Genomic DNA, 18,011 nt, shown 5'->3' with positions numbered 1-18,011 from the left:
AACTTTAGAAACAAGTGGAATTAATCAATTTTAAGCACAGCTTTCAGATGGTCATAAAAAAGAAAAATCTCTCTCTCCAAGGGCTTGAATCCTTAAGAGACATGTACATTTCTGCATTCATAGTCTTTAAGGTTAGAATTGCACAACATCACACTCAAATGCTTTTCAAAAAAAATCACCAAAGAACATATTTCAGATATTTATGCTTTAAAACATTTGCATGAACACACAAGCAACCTATGCTGGTCTATAAGCATGGGTAAAAATCGAAACTTGTTTCCTGAATAGCTATGGTCAGACCAAGGATCTCAGACCCCTCACAGAAATGGATTACAGTTACAGTCAAACATACAACAGCTAAATTTCAGCAATTTGTTAAGAAACAACAGATTCAAGAATCACATTATTGCAAAGCCATACCATAAAACAAGGTAATGTACAAATTATGCATTGTTACAAGCATATTAAAACTTGACAGCAGGAAATTAACTCTTCTTATAAAAGTCAGGACCACTAAAAATGCATGTGTATCAAAGCCTCTGGAAATATCAGTGAGGTAAATTAGGAACACACCAAATAAATGCACCAAGTTCAGCTTTTACATGAGTAAATACTGAGTACTTTTTTTTTTTAGAATGTTAAAGAAATGAACTGACTCAGTTCTCCTGGCCCTGTGCCTGATTGTATTCTTGCCAGTGTTCCACAAGCCACAGGCTCAGAGAATCAAGTCCAAAGCAGCCCAAGAGCATCACTTAAAAAAAAAATAAAAAAAATCACAGCTCTTTCCTGAAATATTCATCCAAGCCACAAAGCACAGGGTTCAGCCTAATCCACAAACAAACCAGCAGCTACTACACATTGAGCAAACTCTCAGGCTCACACTGATGTCAGGCTTCAAAGCTGGAGGACTTCTGATACTCCCACGGCTGTAATGACAACTGAAGAACCTGAACATGTTGTGATCCAGTCCTCCTGTTCACTGCATTCTATCAACCAATCTTAAAAACGGATCTAAAGGCAGAAAAACATTCTCTCCTTGTCTCTCCTCTCTCACCCACACCAGCAAATCTCAACCTTTTCTATACAGCTTATCATAATACTGTAACCTTTCGGTACAAATGATTAAAAAAAAATAAATTCTCTCCAGCAGTATTTTCTCAAGCCAGGTATTGTCCACTTTTCCTAACAAGTTGATTTGTTTCCTAACAAACTGTTCTTAAATACACTTAATCTAAATTCCACCTCCCAGGAAAAGCCCCATTTGTCTCCTGTACCCCCTTTGTTCAATTCAAAAACCTCAAATTTGCAGACACAGACCTTGGACAACACATCTTGGTTTTGACAGCATTACAGCATCACTGTGGAGATGCCAAGGGCCACCACATAGCTACATTTTTGAATCTTGAAAAGCAGAGCAGAACACCAATCTGAGTAAGTGCTAATTTGTGGTTTACACCTGTTGAAAGATATGTTGCATAGCAACCTTCGGGTTCTATTAGCCGTTGTGTTTTCAGCTACAGCGATTCAGGCCGACCGGATTCCCCGGCTGTCCCACTGTCTCCTCACAAGACAGACCCAAAAAGCACGGGTGCAGCGAGGCCAGCCCCGCTCCCCCCGCCAGCAGGACAGTTCCCGAGGCGTTGCTGCCCGCCCCCCAGCACGGCCGCGGGCGCTCACCGGGCGGTGTCGAGCAGCGGGTGCTTGGTGCCCACCAGCTTGCGGACCTGCATGGCGATGTTGCTGAGCTCGTCGCTCAGCAGGCACCGCAGGCTCATGAAGGACGTCGGGTACCCCACGATCTTCTCGGCCTCCGACACCACCTGGCTCCAAGGCGCGGCCGAAGGCGGGCCGCCCACCGACAGCCCCCTCCGGCCTCCGTCGCGGACCCCGCGCCGTAGCAGGGCCCCCCACATCCCGTCCCGCGCTGTTGCTCGGCCCGGCTCAGCCCCGGCCGGCGGACCGGCGCGATCTCATCGCGCCCTGGGGGCAGCCATCTTGCGCGTCGCAAACGGGCCGTAAAGCGAGGCGGCGCGGCTCTCCCTTCCCGCTCCGCCCGTCTTCCGTGCCTGACGGCTGCTCCGTGGCCTCCTACGGAGTCACAGAGCGATCCGAGTGCGAAGGGAGGTGTGACGGTCGCTGTGTCTGACCCCTGACTTCAACACCACTACCCAAAATTCAAATCCTGTGTCCCAACGCTCCTCGAACTCCGGCAGCTCGGGCCGTGCCCGCTGCCCTGGGCAGCCTGCTCCATGCCCACCGCCCTCTGGTGCAGAACCTCTCCTTAACAGCTGCGTCTGAGCTTTGTTGCTTAGTGGCAGAGTTCTGATGAGAAAACAGTCCCGTTGACTGCATTCTTGTGAAAAATGGGGCGTTGCATTTCTTACCTTTCTAAATACAGAGTATGTCTCACTTCGTGTTGCTCTGCGTGATTAAAGAGTTACATTGAAGGGTACTGTGAAAGAAGGTGCAAACATAAAACAGTTCCATCACAAAACTAAAAATGAAGCGCAGTCCAGGAAAGCACAAACAAATTGAAGTTCTTGAAATGGTAGCATGAAAACACCATTACTTGTTTCCAGGGATAACAAGGGGTTCACTGTTCTTACACCTGAGACAAGACTCAAAACGGACACCAACAGTTTAAAAGTTAGTGTCCTGCGGAAGGGGGTTTGGCTGGAGCTGATAGTGTTGGGACTTGTCTATGGTGACAAGCCTCCCCCAGACCACAAGGAGAAAAATTTGAATGTAGAGAACCTGCAAACTCTGGAAGTTACAGTCCTGCTGCGGGCTCTGCTTTCTGTGTGACCTGTCTCTGGGAGAGTCAGGCTTAACTTTGAGAGAGCTGCCATTGAATTAGCTTAGCTACTGTCACAGAGCAAACTGGTGCTAAATAATGAGTTCCAGCTTATAAACACTGTCTACAAATGACAGAACGTGATGGCATGCTTCTGTGCAGAGAGACTGAGTTAATGAAAAATGCCAGAGGGATGCACTTATGAGAAGCTAGCAAGGCACCTCAAACCTGTAATAGTGACAAGTTCCTTGATCCGTTTCCCGAGCCCTGTCCATTGTAGCACTTAATGTGGTAAGTGTTCTGTGAAAAACTAACATGATTATTCAATTAAAGCTACTTAAAATAATACATATAAACAGAGCGAGGAGAATTATAGTTCTATGTGCAGTAAACCTACCATCTCCTAATGTGTGAGACTTTAGTTTTTCAAAACTGCTGCTCTTTATATTATCTAAGAAACCAAACATTTCTGCCCTTTTTATATAGAATTCTCCTAAGGTTTAGAAATAGGACAAGAGGCTTGCTTGATATCCACAGCACAGCATACTGCTACTAGAGCTTCCTCAGGATTCATGAGTGTCAACAGAAGGTTGGCATTCTTAAACAACAATTAGTAGAGAAATAAGGCATGCATCATGCATTTCATCGCTTTGTTTCAAAGTTGTTGTGGTTTTTTTTGTTTTGTTTGTTTGTTTGGTTTTGTTTGTTTGTTTTTAGCACAGAATAATCTGGAAATTCTTTGAAAGGATTGTACCATAATACTCAAGGACCTTCTTCCTGGTACTATCAGCGCAATGCCTCAATCCCAGCCATACTTCCATGTCCATTTTTGACCCCTGGTCCAGGTGCATAGTTTCACCTTGCTAACCTCGTCACTTCTTCACTTCAGTGCACCACAACAACCTTGCTGGCTATTGTTTTCTCATTCTTGTGACAGCCTCCTCATCTTTTTCTCCTTAAGTTCCAATCATCCTCTTGTCTGCTCAGCCTGCATCCTAATCACGGACTCTTCATATGCATTTATGGATGTGGTCTGTGGGGAGAAACATTAAAGCCTTCTCTCTGTTCTTGTGCTGAGCTCCATAATGCCCCTATTTCTATGAAAAGCAATTGAAGTCCAGGTAAGCCTAATGGAGATGTCCATTGCTGTTGGATTTTTCAGGCAGCAGAAAGTGCAAAGACTATTCTAATGAAGGGTAGTTTTTTACACTTATTGAATGTAAAGACTGGGAGATCCCCCACCTATCAAATCTTTGGCAAATCCTGTGCCAAATTTCAGTTTTAGAACATGGAGATGCAACAGTTTCTCAGTCATACAGACCAACAGTATTTTTAACGTAAGCAAAATAGTGTATTTTTCACCAACCTTCTTTTGCAAACTGACTGAACTGTTTCAGAAATCAGCTTCATGCTGACACACCAATCATGGAAAAATTCAATACAAATTAGTTAAAATTTGACAGTTACAAGCATCAAAAGCCAGGGCCTTATAATGGGTAATGACAGACAATCCTACCCAGAGGTATTACTGCTTGTACTGCCTGTAATACAGAGTTTCTCAATTTTTTTTTCTCTCTTCCTCTCAGAATACAAATAAATAAATAAATAAAACAGAAGCAAAAGTATGATGTACTTACCATATTTTAAGTTGTGGACACAACAGTATGTTTGTTTGCTTTCTTTCTTTCTTTCTTTCTTTCTTTCTTTCTTTCTTTCTTTCTTTCTTTCTTTCTTTCTTTCTTTCTTTCTTTCTTCCTTTCTTCCTTTCTTTCTTTCTTTCTTTCTTTCTTTCTTTCTTTCTTTCTTTCTTTCTTTCTTTCTTTCTTTCTTTCTTTCTGCTTGGCTCATTTCCCTTCAAGAATCAATAGAAAAAGCCACACTATTTCAAGGGCTTCAGTATGCGTAAAATATATGTGTCTATTTCTCTTGAGTCTTAAGTAGAGAAGGAAATGGTAGGTCTTTTTTTCCTCTATCAACTGACTTTGTTAAGCCTTCCCAGGAAGAGAAAGAAGCCACTGCAGGGGGCCAGTATCAAAGTTGAAGAACAAAGAGGAGAGGTGAAGGGACGTTTCTGTTTACAGCAGCATGCTCTGGACTGTATACCACAGAATACATCAAAGCCAGCACTAATGCCAGCTCTGGATCCCTTTTCTAACAAATGAAATGTAGAAATATTTTCCTGTCTGCCATCTAAAGTAAAACTTTTGCAAAGCACTTACACTTGGTTGCAGAACAGTTGACCTTTCATAGTTACTCTGGCCCTATGCAAAATAAATAATGTCCATGGGAGAATGAAGCTAGAAAAATTTGTATGTTATATTATCTACACACTATGTAACAAAAGCTTGTTCTGGACATTGCTTAAGTTTTTAGTACGTTAAAACATTGGATGCACTCCACAAACATTTAGAAAAATGAAAGCCAGCAGGAATATGTCTTTGTTTTCCAAGTAGTATCCAAGCAGTCTCCCCACTTCACATACATACATACAGTGAATTGATTTACTTCACAACATCCTGGAGAAGAAGACAGTTATGATAATTTCCATTTTGAAAGTCAGAAGCTTTAAACTTAGAGGTTATGTGATTTGTCCAAGGCTTCACAAAAGCCCTAAGGCAAACTGAGAAAAGAATTCTCTTCTCTTGACCTGGCTGTCTGTGCCTTGTCTACAAGGCTGCCTGTCTTCCTACAAGCCTACAGCCTACACAGAAATATGAATGCTTATTGATCCTTTAGTTACACACACACACACACACAAAATTCAATGTCAGGTGATTTCAGTGGGAGCCACATGCCCTGGCTAGAATTTGGCAAGAAAATATGTTAATTTTTAGATCTAAATATACGTACTGAGATAGCAATATCAGAAAATGATTTGTTTCTGGTTAATGAATGATAATTAATGCATAATTATTTTGATTTTCTTTAGCAAGTAAATAAATACAGCTGTGATATATAGGGATACTTTGTATGAGTAGGAGTGTGTTACCATTTTCCCTTTGCACGCAAAATACAGCACTTGGGTCTATAGCTCGTGCAGAGTGCAGATCAGGAACCAAAGCACCCAGTAGCTCTCAGCAACGCTGTGCAGGCAACGAGGCAAACCCCCCTGTGCTGCATGCTCACCGCACACATCTCCGTTCACACTGGCTCACCAGCCTGCACTGCAAAGAAAGCAAAATCAATTCAAATCCCTCCATTTCAGCAAGCTGAGTAGGAATAGTGACAGAGCAGTGTGCAGCTGATAACACCCCTCCTTCAGACAGCCACTGTTTTTTCACCTCCCAACCCAATTTCAATTGTAAGGCAGCCTCTTAGGCTGTCTTAAATGACTGGCACTGCTCCACTCAGGGGAATTTGGGCAGGGAGTCATAAAACAGCAATGCTTTAGAGCTGAGTAATTTATCGAAGAAGCAGGAGGAAGATAAGCACAATGTTAATTCTGGTCGTATGCAATCGAAGCTGACAAAGCATCCATCGCCCTGTACAATATTAGCCTTTACATATTCAGCTTTATCAGTTTCCCCATTCCTAATCCATCATTAACCACCCCATGAAGCCTCAGCTAATTAGCCCCACCTCTGCAACTCGGCAGCCTATTAACTATTTATTATTTCTATTTAGTCGCACTCCAGTAGCAGTGAAAAACTCTAACCAGACACATTTTAAAACTGCAACAAAGGAGATGGTCCCTTGCTTATGGAGTTCATGGTCGGGATGAGGGTGAGAGCAGCAGAGAGTAAATGACAGCCGTACTGAACAAAGGCTTACTCACACACACTCTTTTAAACACTCCTCCCCACATCTATAGATTTTATATGGATTTTTTTAATTTTTTTTTTCCATCCCAGCATCCATTGAAATCACAGAAGGTGGTACAATTTGGGAGGGTCCAGCAGAAAAAAAAGCAGGATTTTGTCTTTTAGGTTAAAAACAGATTGAGAAACTATCTATCTAAACCTTTTCACAGTTAGTGAGTAGCTGATAAAATCCAGCAATTAAAGTCACAGTATAGCAGGACACTGACTAACATACAGAATGCATACATTTTCTATGGATTTCAACAAATAAATCCAAGCATTTCTCTGTTAAAACACTTATATCACAGGGACTAAATATGTGTAATTTATGAGGTGTTATGTATATTTTGCAGCTTGCTATTCACATGCATAATCAAAGCATAGATAGAATATTAAATGGTCTTTTTTTTCTACTAGTGATGCTCAGTTTGAGAGGAGACCTGTGTACCTTTTGTGTGTCTTTGTCCATTTTTTTTTTACTTACATGGGAAGCTATGTACTATCCACCAAGGCTGGCTTGATTTTTCCTTTGAAGTAAACTTTGCAGAAGTCACTGGTCCCTTTTTTTTTTTTATCTCAGTTGAGGTTTTTGTACCTTCTTATTTATTACTCCCCTTTGAAGAGTGCCTGAAAGACCCGGTTCCTGCAAAAGCCACTACCCACTTGCTGAAGAGTGCAGCACAGCATGAGCACTCAGCACCAGAGGCTTGGCGCTAGCTTTCTGTTTACTGATGAACTTTAAAGCCCACAGCATTTGAGGAAGTTGTTATCCAAAGGGCTCCTCTCACTCCGTACCTGCTCACTGCTTTACTAACACAAAGGCACCAATATCTTTCCGGAAACAAGGTCTGGGTATACGAAAGTCAACATAGATGATGAAGAAAATGGTTTTAAAGATTGTTTTAGGTGACACAAAGAAAATAATTTGGCTCTGTCCTTTGAATTCTGTGTCTGAACAAAGGAATGTATTTTAAATAGCGCTAACTAAATGGCTTTGGGGAAATTAAAACAAAAGTATTCCTCTATATATTTCCCCCTGGTTTAGGTAAACCCTTCTGTTCAGTAGAGGTGTTTTTCAGTATAATTTCCTCTGCTTTTGAATTTGTCCCTCTGTCAATCCATTGGAGACAAAGAATAGTGAGCATCATGGTACAAGCAGAGATGCATTCATTTTTATCTAGCTCTTTACTCACTGCATCTGTTCTCCTTTTAACCTCTGTAATTAAAATGCCTGCCTGCCTCTTCAGTACATGCTCTAAAATGATTAAAATGTTAACAACATGGCAGTGATAGTTACTGCTGCTGTACACAAGAAGGGACAACTGATATAGGCCAACACAAATGTAAGCTATGGTTGGGAAACCATAAGCTGCAAAGACAAAATGGAATATAAGTGTATTGTGTCTCTGATAAGCACCAGTTTAAAATGCTTAATGGAAGAGAATGAGAAATCAGTCAACTACAAGGAAGTATTTCATGTGGCATGTCCACTCAGATTCCACCTGTCTGCATTTTAGGGATTTCTTAGATGCTCTATCAAGTCTCTCGTGTTTAACATACCAAAATGGATGTATTTTCCCAAACGTTCAGGTCTGGCTCTTCTAAATTCTCTGAAACTTTGTAGGCTTTAGTTCCTCAGAACACCCTATGGACAGGTGTTCCACAGTTATTTTACACATTAAGTGGGAAAAAAAATCCCTACTTCATTATGTTTATTTTAAGGCTCCTAACAAACAGTTTGCATTTAAGGCCAATGAGGCATGCCCAAGTTAGTCTAAAATTAGGCTTGAACAACACCCCCATCCCTTTCTTTTTGAATTCTCCCCACCTTGCTACTCTTCCCTCTCCTTCCCTCTTAAATATATCCTCATATATTCTCAGGAGGGTTTATGAGCTATACAGGCATCTGTATTAAAAATGTTCATCTACTACATACCGACATTCAAATGACCAGAAGAGTGGCAGTCCTTCAGAAAAGCACTCTTCCACAGTGATGTCAATCACTTATAAGTTTAGTTTTAAACTTTGTCATCTCATTTCATTCCAGAGCTGCCAAGTGACAGTGACCTGGTTTTTGGAGGTGCTCAGCACCCACCACCTCCCAGGGGGAGCTGCAGGCACTCAGCACGCACAAGAGAAGACTTTTATGCAAAGTGTCTGCCTGACTCTGGGCACTCGAGTATTAAATTGGTATTCCGGATTCAGCTTCATTGCATTGTAACACAGGAAATAGTCAGCCTCAGAGCGAAATTAAGAACCTTAGGACTGGTGGTGCAGCCTCTACTTATGGTGATTTAAGGTAAGCAGCCCTCTTGAATTAAATATTTAGTAATGGGGAGTATTTTTTTTTCAGAATCAGTGGCAAATGCTACAGAGGACAATTGTCTTACAGATTTTGTGTTGTGCAAACATACAGAACATTGCTGTATCAGAGGTCCTTCTTGGACATCTGATTTTCAGATTTCTATCTGTTTCCATAGTAAAACACACTTTAAAACTTTAATGTTCACATTTACCTGCACGGTTATCCAACAGATAAACTTTCCATTTGCCCTATATTTTTTCCTTCTTTTTCTGTTCCTCTCTCACTTTTGGAATTTGCTCAGACCTATTCTCTAGCCAAATTTCTCTCTTTTTTTTTCTCTTCAGTATATTCCTCTTTACATTTCTTTTTGCTTTCTCACCACCTTTCTATGTGTCAGCCTTGTTCCAGTTCTTCTCCCCAGTGGCATTCAGAACTCCTGCTACTTTCATATACTCTCAGCACTTCAAGTCGTTTTCCCACATGCTCTCTTTCACAGAACACCTTCCTTCCACTGATTTCTGAAGCACAGATGCTTGTTCGCTTTCCATGATGGCAACAACAGCTCTAAAAGAAACATATAATTTCCCCTCTTGCAATTCATGCACAAATGACTGGCATGTTCTGCCTGGAGAAAGCCTTTCGAGTTTCCTTGCTTTTGTGGAATATGTGAAAAAGTCTGATAAATTACAGCTTTAGCAGTTATTTCAAATAACTTTATTTGCAGCCAACTGGGGAAAAATCTGTCAGTGGTGCCATCTCTGTATTCCTTCAAAGGTCATTGGTGTTTCATGAGTGGGCTCAAAGTCAAGCTATTTCAAAGAGAGATTCACTTTTTTTTCACCCTACAAGAATTTTAGATTACATGTTCCAGAAGAGACAGGGCTGTCCTACAGGACCTAAGAACTGGGTTCTAGTTCAGACTCTGACATTCTTCAAGTGTTACAGAATCACACAATCACGGTATCATGGGAGCTGGAAGGAACCTTTGGAGATCACCTAGTGCAACCCCTCTGCTAAAGCAGTTTCCCTAGAGCAGGTTACATGTAAGTTGTTCCATCACCTTCTTGAGGATGGAGGTGAGGCTGACTGGCCTGAAGTTTCACAGGTCCACCTTCTTGCCCTTTTTGAAGACTGGAGTGACATCGGTTTTCCTCCAGTCTTCAGGCGCATCTCCCATTCTCCACAATCTCCTTTCAAAAATGATAGAGAGTAGTTCAGCAATCGCTTCCGCCAGCATCCTCAGCCCTCATGGGTGCATCCTATCGGGGTGAAGTACATGTGTTTTGCCACCTTGTGTCTCTCCCTATGATTTCTCATCCGTGAAACAGCTGTAATACAAATTGATAGCTGTAATATTAGTCATCAACAGAGAAAAAGGTCCCAACTCATAATATGAGAGTCTGGATTTTGAAGCTTGCCTTCGCCCTGACTTTAGCATTAGCTCAGGTAAAGCCAATAAACTTCTGCCTGCAGCTCTTCACACTGGGACTGTATGCAAGAAGCCGTTCCTCTCATTTTCCTGAGAGGTGAGAGGAACTCTTGACCCTCAGCTCCCTGAAGTTACCCAAAGCTGAAATCCTGTAGCAAGCCTTCCGCATGAGAGCAGGGTGGGATGGAATTTGTTTGTAATCATCTCCCATCAGTATCCTCTGGTGATGTGAAAGGGTGTGGTGAAGGCATCAATTCTGCTTTAGGTATAGCTTTGTGAAAAGAAATAGATAACCAAATGCGGCTTCAAGAATCTTGAATGGAGATAGACACATATACTGGTCCAGTTCTAAGGAAAAAAAAAAACTTACCTGTGCTGAGAAGGATTCTTGGGACCTTCTTTCTGCAAAATTCATTTTTGGTTATGGCAGTAAGAGACATAGATTATTATCATTAATGTTGCATGCATGGTAGAAAAAGCTACACAGTTCAGGAAAACAAAATCTTTCCAGATAATAGTTATACTAATTGCTTAAAAGTTTATAAATCAAAGCAAATTGAATAAATTGCAGGAGAAAAGGGCTGACAAGGATCTCCTGAAGTTCAGGAAAGCAATGCAAAGTCATGCACCTGGAAAGGAATAATCTTACAGCAGTACAGGTGGAAGACCAACTAGAAAGCAGCTTTGCAACGCAGGCCCTGGGGTGCTGGCATCCAACCAGCTGAACATTAGCCAACGATGTGCCCTTGCAGCAAAGACCTGGGCTGCATTAGGAAAAGCACTGCCAACAGGTCACATGAGGTGATCCTTCTACTCTGCTCAGCTCTGGTGAGACACGTCTGGGGTGCTGGGTCCAGTTCTGGGCTGCCCAGTACAAAAAAGACGGGAATGCACTGCAACAAGTGCAGCACAGCACTACAGAAATAATTTACAGACTGGAGCATCTGATGTAAGAGAAGAGGCTAAGAGATCCAAGACTGTTCATCCTCGAGGAGGCTCGGGGGATTTCATCATATGTGTAGAAACATCTGATGGCAGGGAGAAAAGAAGATGCAGCCACACTCTTTTCAGTGCAAAGTCAAGCAGCAATGGGCACAAATTGAAATGCAGCAAATTCCATTTAAACGTAAGAGAAACCTTTTTTACTGTGAAGGTGGACAAACTCTGGAGCAGGTTGTCCTGAGATGCTGTGATTGCCTTGGAGATACTTGAAGCGTTACTGAACACAGACATGAGCAACATGATCTCCGTTGAGGAGGGAAGTTAGGTTCCTCTGCACAAGAGCCTCCCAATCTCTGCTATGCTTTGATTCTAGGAATAAAGAATGTTTTCATATGCTGAAAATATATGACACGTTCTAGTTCTGAATATATTTGTTATGTATTCTCATGTTGTGTTTGGGATTTTGACAGACTTTTAGCCACTTTTAGCGAATGCATTGCCACTATATATTAGAGTGACTAAAATTCATGTAAATCTAACTGAGAAGATCAAGAGACTGGATCACCTGTCATGTAGGATTCTGGTGAGATGCTGGCAGGAAAGCAAGCACTGCAATAGAAGAGCAATTGACAAATAATGACACGTCAAAGCCCAACTTTAACAAGGTCTAAAACATTTAGTACATGTGACTGTAGATACTCTGATGTGCTTTTTTGGGTCCGGGAAAGAAATTAATAACCTTCTGTATCTTGTATAAGCAATGAAGGGGGTAATTTGGACAAAATGATGTAATGTTTTTGAAAGCATGACAAGAAAATTAAGGATGAAGAAACTCCAGAATGACTTTTATGAATGAAAAGAACATGTAATTGTTTTCTATCCTTTGACAGATGTTACTCAAACTGACATACTATATCATGCAACAAAGCTCACAGGGGAAATACAGAATTATGAGGAAATGTATAAACCACTATCTTTATTGTAAAAAAATTCTTTTATTCCTCACAAAAAGACAAAGAGAGGAGGGATGCCTTTTAGGAAGAAGTTGATGTAGATTGCTATAATAACATTTTCAATAGTGTATAAGCACAAATGATCTATTTTAAAAAAGAATTAACTTTAAGAGTATGGAGAAATTTCCATCACATCCCAATCACACACAACTTCTCTGCACCTCCTCCTATCACTGTAGTGTCTGGGAGATTTACCCATTTACTGAAGTGAAAACAAGAAAATTCTCTCCTGCCTCCATCTGTGTGGAGAAGTAAAAGAATGAGAAGGGGCAGAACTGGCTGTTGTTGAGAAATGGCAGGTGAAAAAATGAGTTTGCCTCGGTTGTACATCTCAGTTCACCTCAGAGGGAGCTTTACTCCCATGGGCAGCTGCAAAGAGTGCAGGTGTCCACCGCTCACCATCTTTGCTTCTGAGTTTGACAGTTCCTTGGTTTCAAGGTGTGTGAGGAATGTGGGAGGGAGGCATAGGGAGCAGGTTGGTCTCTCAGGTATCCCAGACCTGCCCTAGCACCATAGGGCAGCATTTTGGGTTTCAGCCACAAAGAACGAGAAGCCCTCAGGAAAGCAGGGCTCTTACCAACCTATTTTACAGAGCAAGTGGAGCACCGTATTCAACAAATGAAACTTTAGAGAAGGCTCACAGGTTTCATTCTGAGGTACAGTCCTTAAAAGGAATAGGGTCTAGAGGCTGCAAATGCATGGTTTGCCATCTCCAAGTTCAAGTCTTGTTTGATGTGTGACTCTCCCTGATCTTTGGCTTCATGTGAAACCATCACTGCAGAGTTACTGAGTAATGGTGGTGAGTAGGCAGTGTAACAGTAGACAGACGATAAAGCATTTTCTCCGAAGTCAAAACTGGTGTCCAGAGCACGCTTTACTAATTTGGCTTTACACACATTGCTGATACCTTTTCAAGGGTTTAATCTCAACTGCTTTTGAGTGGTGTGGGTGCTTTTTGATGCTGAAGAAGGAGCAGATTTCCCCTTGCTTACTTTTGCCATAGGAGACATTAAAGTAAAAAGAAAGGCATTTTAACAGAAGACTCATAAGTATTTAATTTCTTTCTGTTTATCAATATTTTCTTTTTGATGAATTATATGAACTTATAGGCAAGAAGAGTTATTATTAGCAGCGATAAGTTGTTCAGCATTTGCCAGAACTTTGAAAGACATGAACGGTATTAGGGCTCTATCTTGCCATTAATCTGCACAGATTTGACACTGATACCCTGAAGCAACAGAAAAAATCTGAAATATTCATCAGTATTAAAATACCTCCAAACATTTCCAGACCTTCATATTTGGAAAGCCGCCACGACTCCCATTTCAACCACCATACTGTGTTGGCTTCAGAGAGGCTGCGTATTGACATTTTGCAGAACAGCCTCTAATCGTCTGAGGAAGCTCTGGATTGAGATTAGTACCCACAGCAGACAGGGATCTACAGACACTGCTGTGGGTGAGTAATGCTGCAGGCGCTCATCCCAGCTCAGGAATGAGTGGAATGCGCCCCTTCTGCAAGGTGTGGATGAAATAACATCACCGGCGTGGAAGTGGGGAGCTGAAGGAGCTGACTCCAGGGAGAAGTTCACAGGCGTGTTTCTGTATGCATGAAATGGCTGGCTGGACTGGAATAAAAAGAAAGAAAAAAAGAGAAAGAAAGAAAAAAAGATCCGGTGCAGATATTTTAATTAATTAATGCATTTATTTGCTTCTGCTGGCATAAATAATCTATCACCTTAGTGTGTCAAACAGAAAGTCAGAGGAACATTTCCCCTTTGAGCCAAATGAAAAAACGTAACAGCACTTTTCTGTGAGCATTCATAATGAATTTCTTTGTTTAATTAAACACTTCAGCAAACCAAATCCCCGAATTTAAATTTCTGCTTACTACGGGCTCACCTCAGATACAGCTGAGACAAGAACAAGTGAGTTTACGACAGACCGCGCAAGACATACGTTTTCTGTAACGACTAGCATCACCAAGCAGCCTGCCCGAGAGCTGGGGCCTCCCGGCAAGCAGGGAGCCATCCGCTGTGTTACCCTAGGAGGGACCACGAGACCCGCTGCTCCTCACGCGGCCTGCCGCCCGCGCAGCCCGCTCTGGGCGGCCGGGCCCAGGTGTGACGGCAGGCCGTGCCTGGCGCCAGGAGGGGGAGCTCCGCGCAGCGCCCGCGGGCGGCACCTGGCAGCTTGCTCGCCCCCGGGCGCCTCAGCCCGTGCCAGTGCTTAGGGGCCGCTTGCGTGTGTGCTGACTGGAAAACGGGGGCCTTCTCACTTGTCTCGTCCGTGCCAGTAGACAATAATGAGAAGAAATGTGTGGCTGATAATATCAAAGAGTTATGCGTTAATAAAGACCAGACAGAAGAACTTAGTTACAGCAGAACATGGCTTTTGTGTTCTCTAAAAAGCCCTCTTGAAAGACTGCCCTTTAAAAGCATATAAATACTAATAAATCAGAATATGAATAATAGAATATAAATTAAACCTGGGGCAATTTATTTAAGGCAACTTGTTCGCACCTGTCGCTTGGTATTTGTTTTCCAGAAGTCCAAATTACCGTGCTTGCAAAAATTCAAGTGCAAATTTAGAGCTGGGAATGCAAAGCCTCAACAGGACAAAACCACCCAGCTTGGCAAACCACCATGTGCACAAAACACCGATTTGGACAATGGAAGAAAAACCTAGGGCTTTTCTGGGTCTCAGAAGCAGCAGGGACCTGGACTTCAGCTTCGCAGGTGCCTTAGTGTGCACCAAAAGACAGATCACATCACTTTCTTTTCTTCGCAGTTTCGAAACTAACCAACGATCCAAGCAAAAAACCCACAAACTCTTCAGCAAATGAAGCAGTGAGAGTCTGTGGATGGCACTGCAGCTGGGGCTCATTGTGGAAAGCCTAAATTCCTAGTCTTCTTAAAGATGAGTTACAATAAGAAATATTATTTTTCTTTCTTCCTCACTTTGAAAAATCTTAAATTTGCTTTGGGAAATGGAAATATATTTGGAAAACCTTGCGCTTTTTTTTTCCCCAAGAAAATGCAATTAGTTCTTTCCAATTCACACTATATAATAGAATCAACACAAAATCCCCTTGAAAATTTCACCACGAGTTTGGTCTTATTAAACTCAGGGAAAAAAAACCTTCACTGATTTCCACAGGGTCAGGGTCATCTTTGGCTAATATCCGCCTACTGGTACCACATTGCTCTGTACCTCTACCTGGTAGAACAAATGAAAGCTGTGCTACCAATCCAATCAACCACCCTGACTGACCTCTTTAAGATGGTATCCAAAATCCATATTGAGCACTGCTAAACCAGGTTTCTTTATCAAAAATATAGGCTTTCACACAAGAAATATGTGCTGTCACAGTTGGGTAGATGTATTTAACGTTAGGATCTCTGTAATATAAACACCAGATTTATTTTTCTTAACTTTTTGGAGATGTTCAGATCAATGCCATTGTATGACTGACAAATTTATGGCTTCTGCAGATTCAGATATTCTGCTTTTCCTTATGAGTTCATGAGCTACCACACTAAGACATAAAAGTCTTCTTTTCATTAGTCTTTGCCTCCCCATTAACTCACAGAACAATTAGACAGCTTCCAAATCTTATTTCAGTACCTACGAGTGTCAGATAGCGTCTAAGCATTCTGAATGCATGAACTTCTGTCTTGACAGTTGATGGTCCTCCATATGTTGCCACTGGAAGAACAACTTCCCAAGAATATGTAGTATAATAATATGTAATATGTAAAGGTAATAACAGCTCTAGAAAATTAGGAGATGTGACAGTTTCAGAAATAATGTGCTGTCAGATGGAGAGATTAGGATTTTGTTCTACCAGTTCTACCAGATTTTGGTAGAACTTTTGTTCCCATCCAAAGTCTGTAGCAGATACCAAGAAAAAGAGGATACACTGAGACCGTGGCTTTCAGCCAGTGGTTGATGAGGTTCTGAGGGAAGGTGGGCTGTTTTCAGGAGCTTACTAAAAGTAGCTGAGAAAACTGAGACTATTGTCAGAAGGCATAAACCCATATCTGCATTCAAAAGCCTTTGCAGTGAGCATTTGGGAAAAGAAGTCTGAAAGCCCTTGGTTTGGGTGATCAAGAAGTGAGGATCAGAATTCAGAACTGGTAGCAAGGGCTGTGAGAGGGGTTCAGTTTACAACTGTCAATTGTTAGTCAGGAAAACAAATGTCAAATTTGATCCTAAAGATGCTCGCTGTAACCTTCTGAAGCCCATTCACAGCATTTGGGCTTGCAGTTATAAAGTCCCTTCTGATATTAAAGGAAATTCTGTTTATGCTGAGAGCTTAGGATTAATCTTTCCAACAACTTATCAACTCAGACTGTTAAACTGATGCAGCAAAATGGCACTTTATTACAATATCTATAGCAAGCATTGCAAAGAAGTAGTCTATTGTGTATTTTCAGATGTTTCACTAAACAATAACCATTTAAGGCAACACGGTTATTCTGTTTAGCAAAAGGTCCAAGATTTTCATTAGAATTGTGTTATCAGCTCTACAGAGAAACCAGTGATGTGTCCCTAATGCAAAAATTCATTTTGCCTTCTTCCTGAGAGTGACTCCATGAATCAGCAAGGTGCTGGTGATTCAAAGCAGGAAGATTCTCTGAGGTTGGCTCTCAGAGATTTCAAACCTGCAGCTCTGATGCTACATGAGATGGTGCTTATAAGCAACTTCCCCTTATGCTGCCTATCCTGTCCCTGCCATGGGAGAGAGATGCTGAGATTCTGGGGAGCACCCCTTGCGTTTGATGAGAGCTTGGCCGCACTGACTCATTTGTAACAGAATCCCGTGAATAGAAAAGAAGGATGTGGTTGCTGCTGGTGGTGCGGTGCAGCAGGAGGAAGCCTCCTCACTAAGCACCGTATTTTGGAGCTTACCTGTGGAGCTGCGAGTTAGGTTCCAAAAGATTCAGAACTCGTTGCATTTTAAAAATACAACAAGCAAGAAAAGACTAATCTTGCAAATGAAAGGACCTGGTTTTCCCAACTTGGGATTCTCACGGGCTGCCAGGAGAGAGGCAGCACCTTGCCTCGCCGCGGCCGTGACCCCGCGGCTCTGGAGCGCGCTAGGATTTTTCCGCGGGTTGAGGGCTGCTGCTTCCTCGCCCGTGGTGCTCGCTGCTCTCGCAGCTGAGGCCACGCAAAATCCCGGTTTCTTCCCATTTTCGGTGCCACGGGGTGTTGTGCTCCGTGTCCCTCCCCTCTATGCCGCGGCAAGCGAGGCTCGCTTCAGCCGTGAAGCAAGCAAAGGAGTTCTGCTGAGCACTGTACTCAGGAAACTACCAGAGATTTTGCAAAGTGTAAACGAGACGTTCTTGCACGGAACACCAACTTATTTCTGTTAGACTCAGCCGGGATTTCGCGAGGAGCCTGCTCATCCCCACGTGGAACTCACTTTGCCCATCTTTCAGCCGCGCTTCCTTGAAAACGCACCGTTTCACGCCGCAGCGTGACCCCCTCCGTACAATCGCAACGCCGACCGCGGGCACCGCGGACACCGCGGCCGGGCAGGGAGGCAGCTCCTCGAGGCGGGGAATCCACGCGCGTCCCCAGGTTCGCGGCTCCCCCATCCCAGCTCCGAGCAGGGGCGGGGGTTCGCCCGCGCTCCGCCCCACGCTGGGCGCGTCGCCCCCCCGGCTGCATGGCGGGCAGCGGCGGCCGATTCGGTGGCGGTAAGCCCCGCCCGCCGCCGG

The 18,011-nt window shown here is 42.8% G+C and overlaps 1 protein-coding gene across 3 annotated transcripts in view; it reads right to left on the bottom strand.

Moving 5' to 3' along the window:
- The window catches only part of PDSS2 (decaprenyl diphosphate synthase subunit 2), a 120,416-nt gene extending 118,117 nt beyond the window's left edge, over positions 1-2,299 (bottom strand). The window contains exon 1 of one of the 3 annotated variants that reach the window (XM_021390916.1): positions 1,678-2,299. In XM_021390916.1, the coding sequence (XP_021246591.1) occupies positions 1,678-1,913 (236 nt within the window). In that variant the 5' untranslated portion in view covers positions 1,914-2,299. Of the gene's footprint in view, positions 1-1,317; positions 1,443-1,677 lie in introns of those variants that run through there. The other 2 variants (XM_021390915.1, XM_021390917.1) reach the window with 2 other exon arrangements.

Source organism: Numida meleagris, chromosome 3 (genome assembly GCF_002078875.1).
Source record: "Numida meleagris isolate 19003 breed g44 Domestic line chromosome 3, NumMel1.0, whole genome shotgun sequence".
In the NCBI taxonomy this organism is placed as follows: domain Eukaryota; kingdom Metazoa; phylum Chordata; class Aves; order Galliformes; family Numididae; genus Numida; species Numida meleagris.
This window is presented reverse-complemented; position numbering and strand designations above follow the sequence as displayed.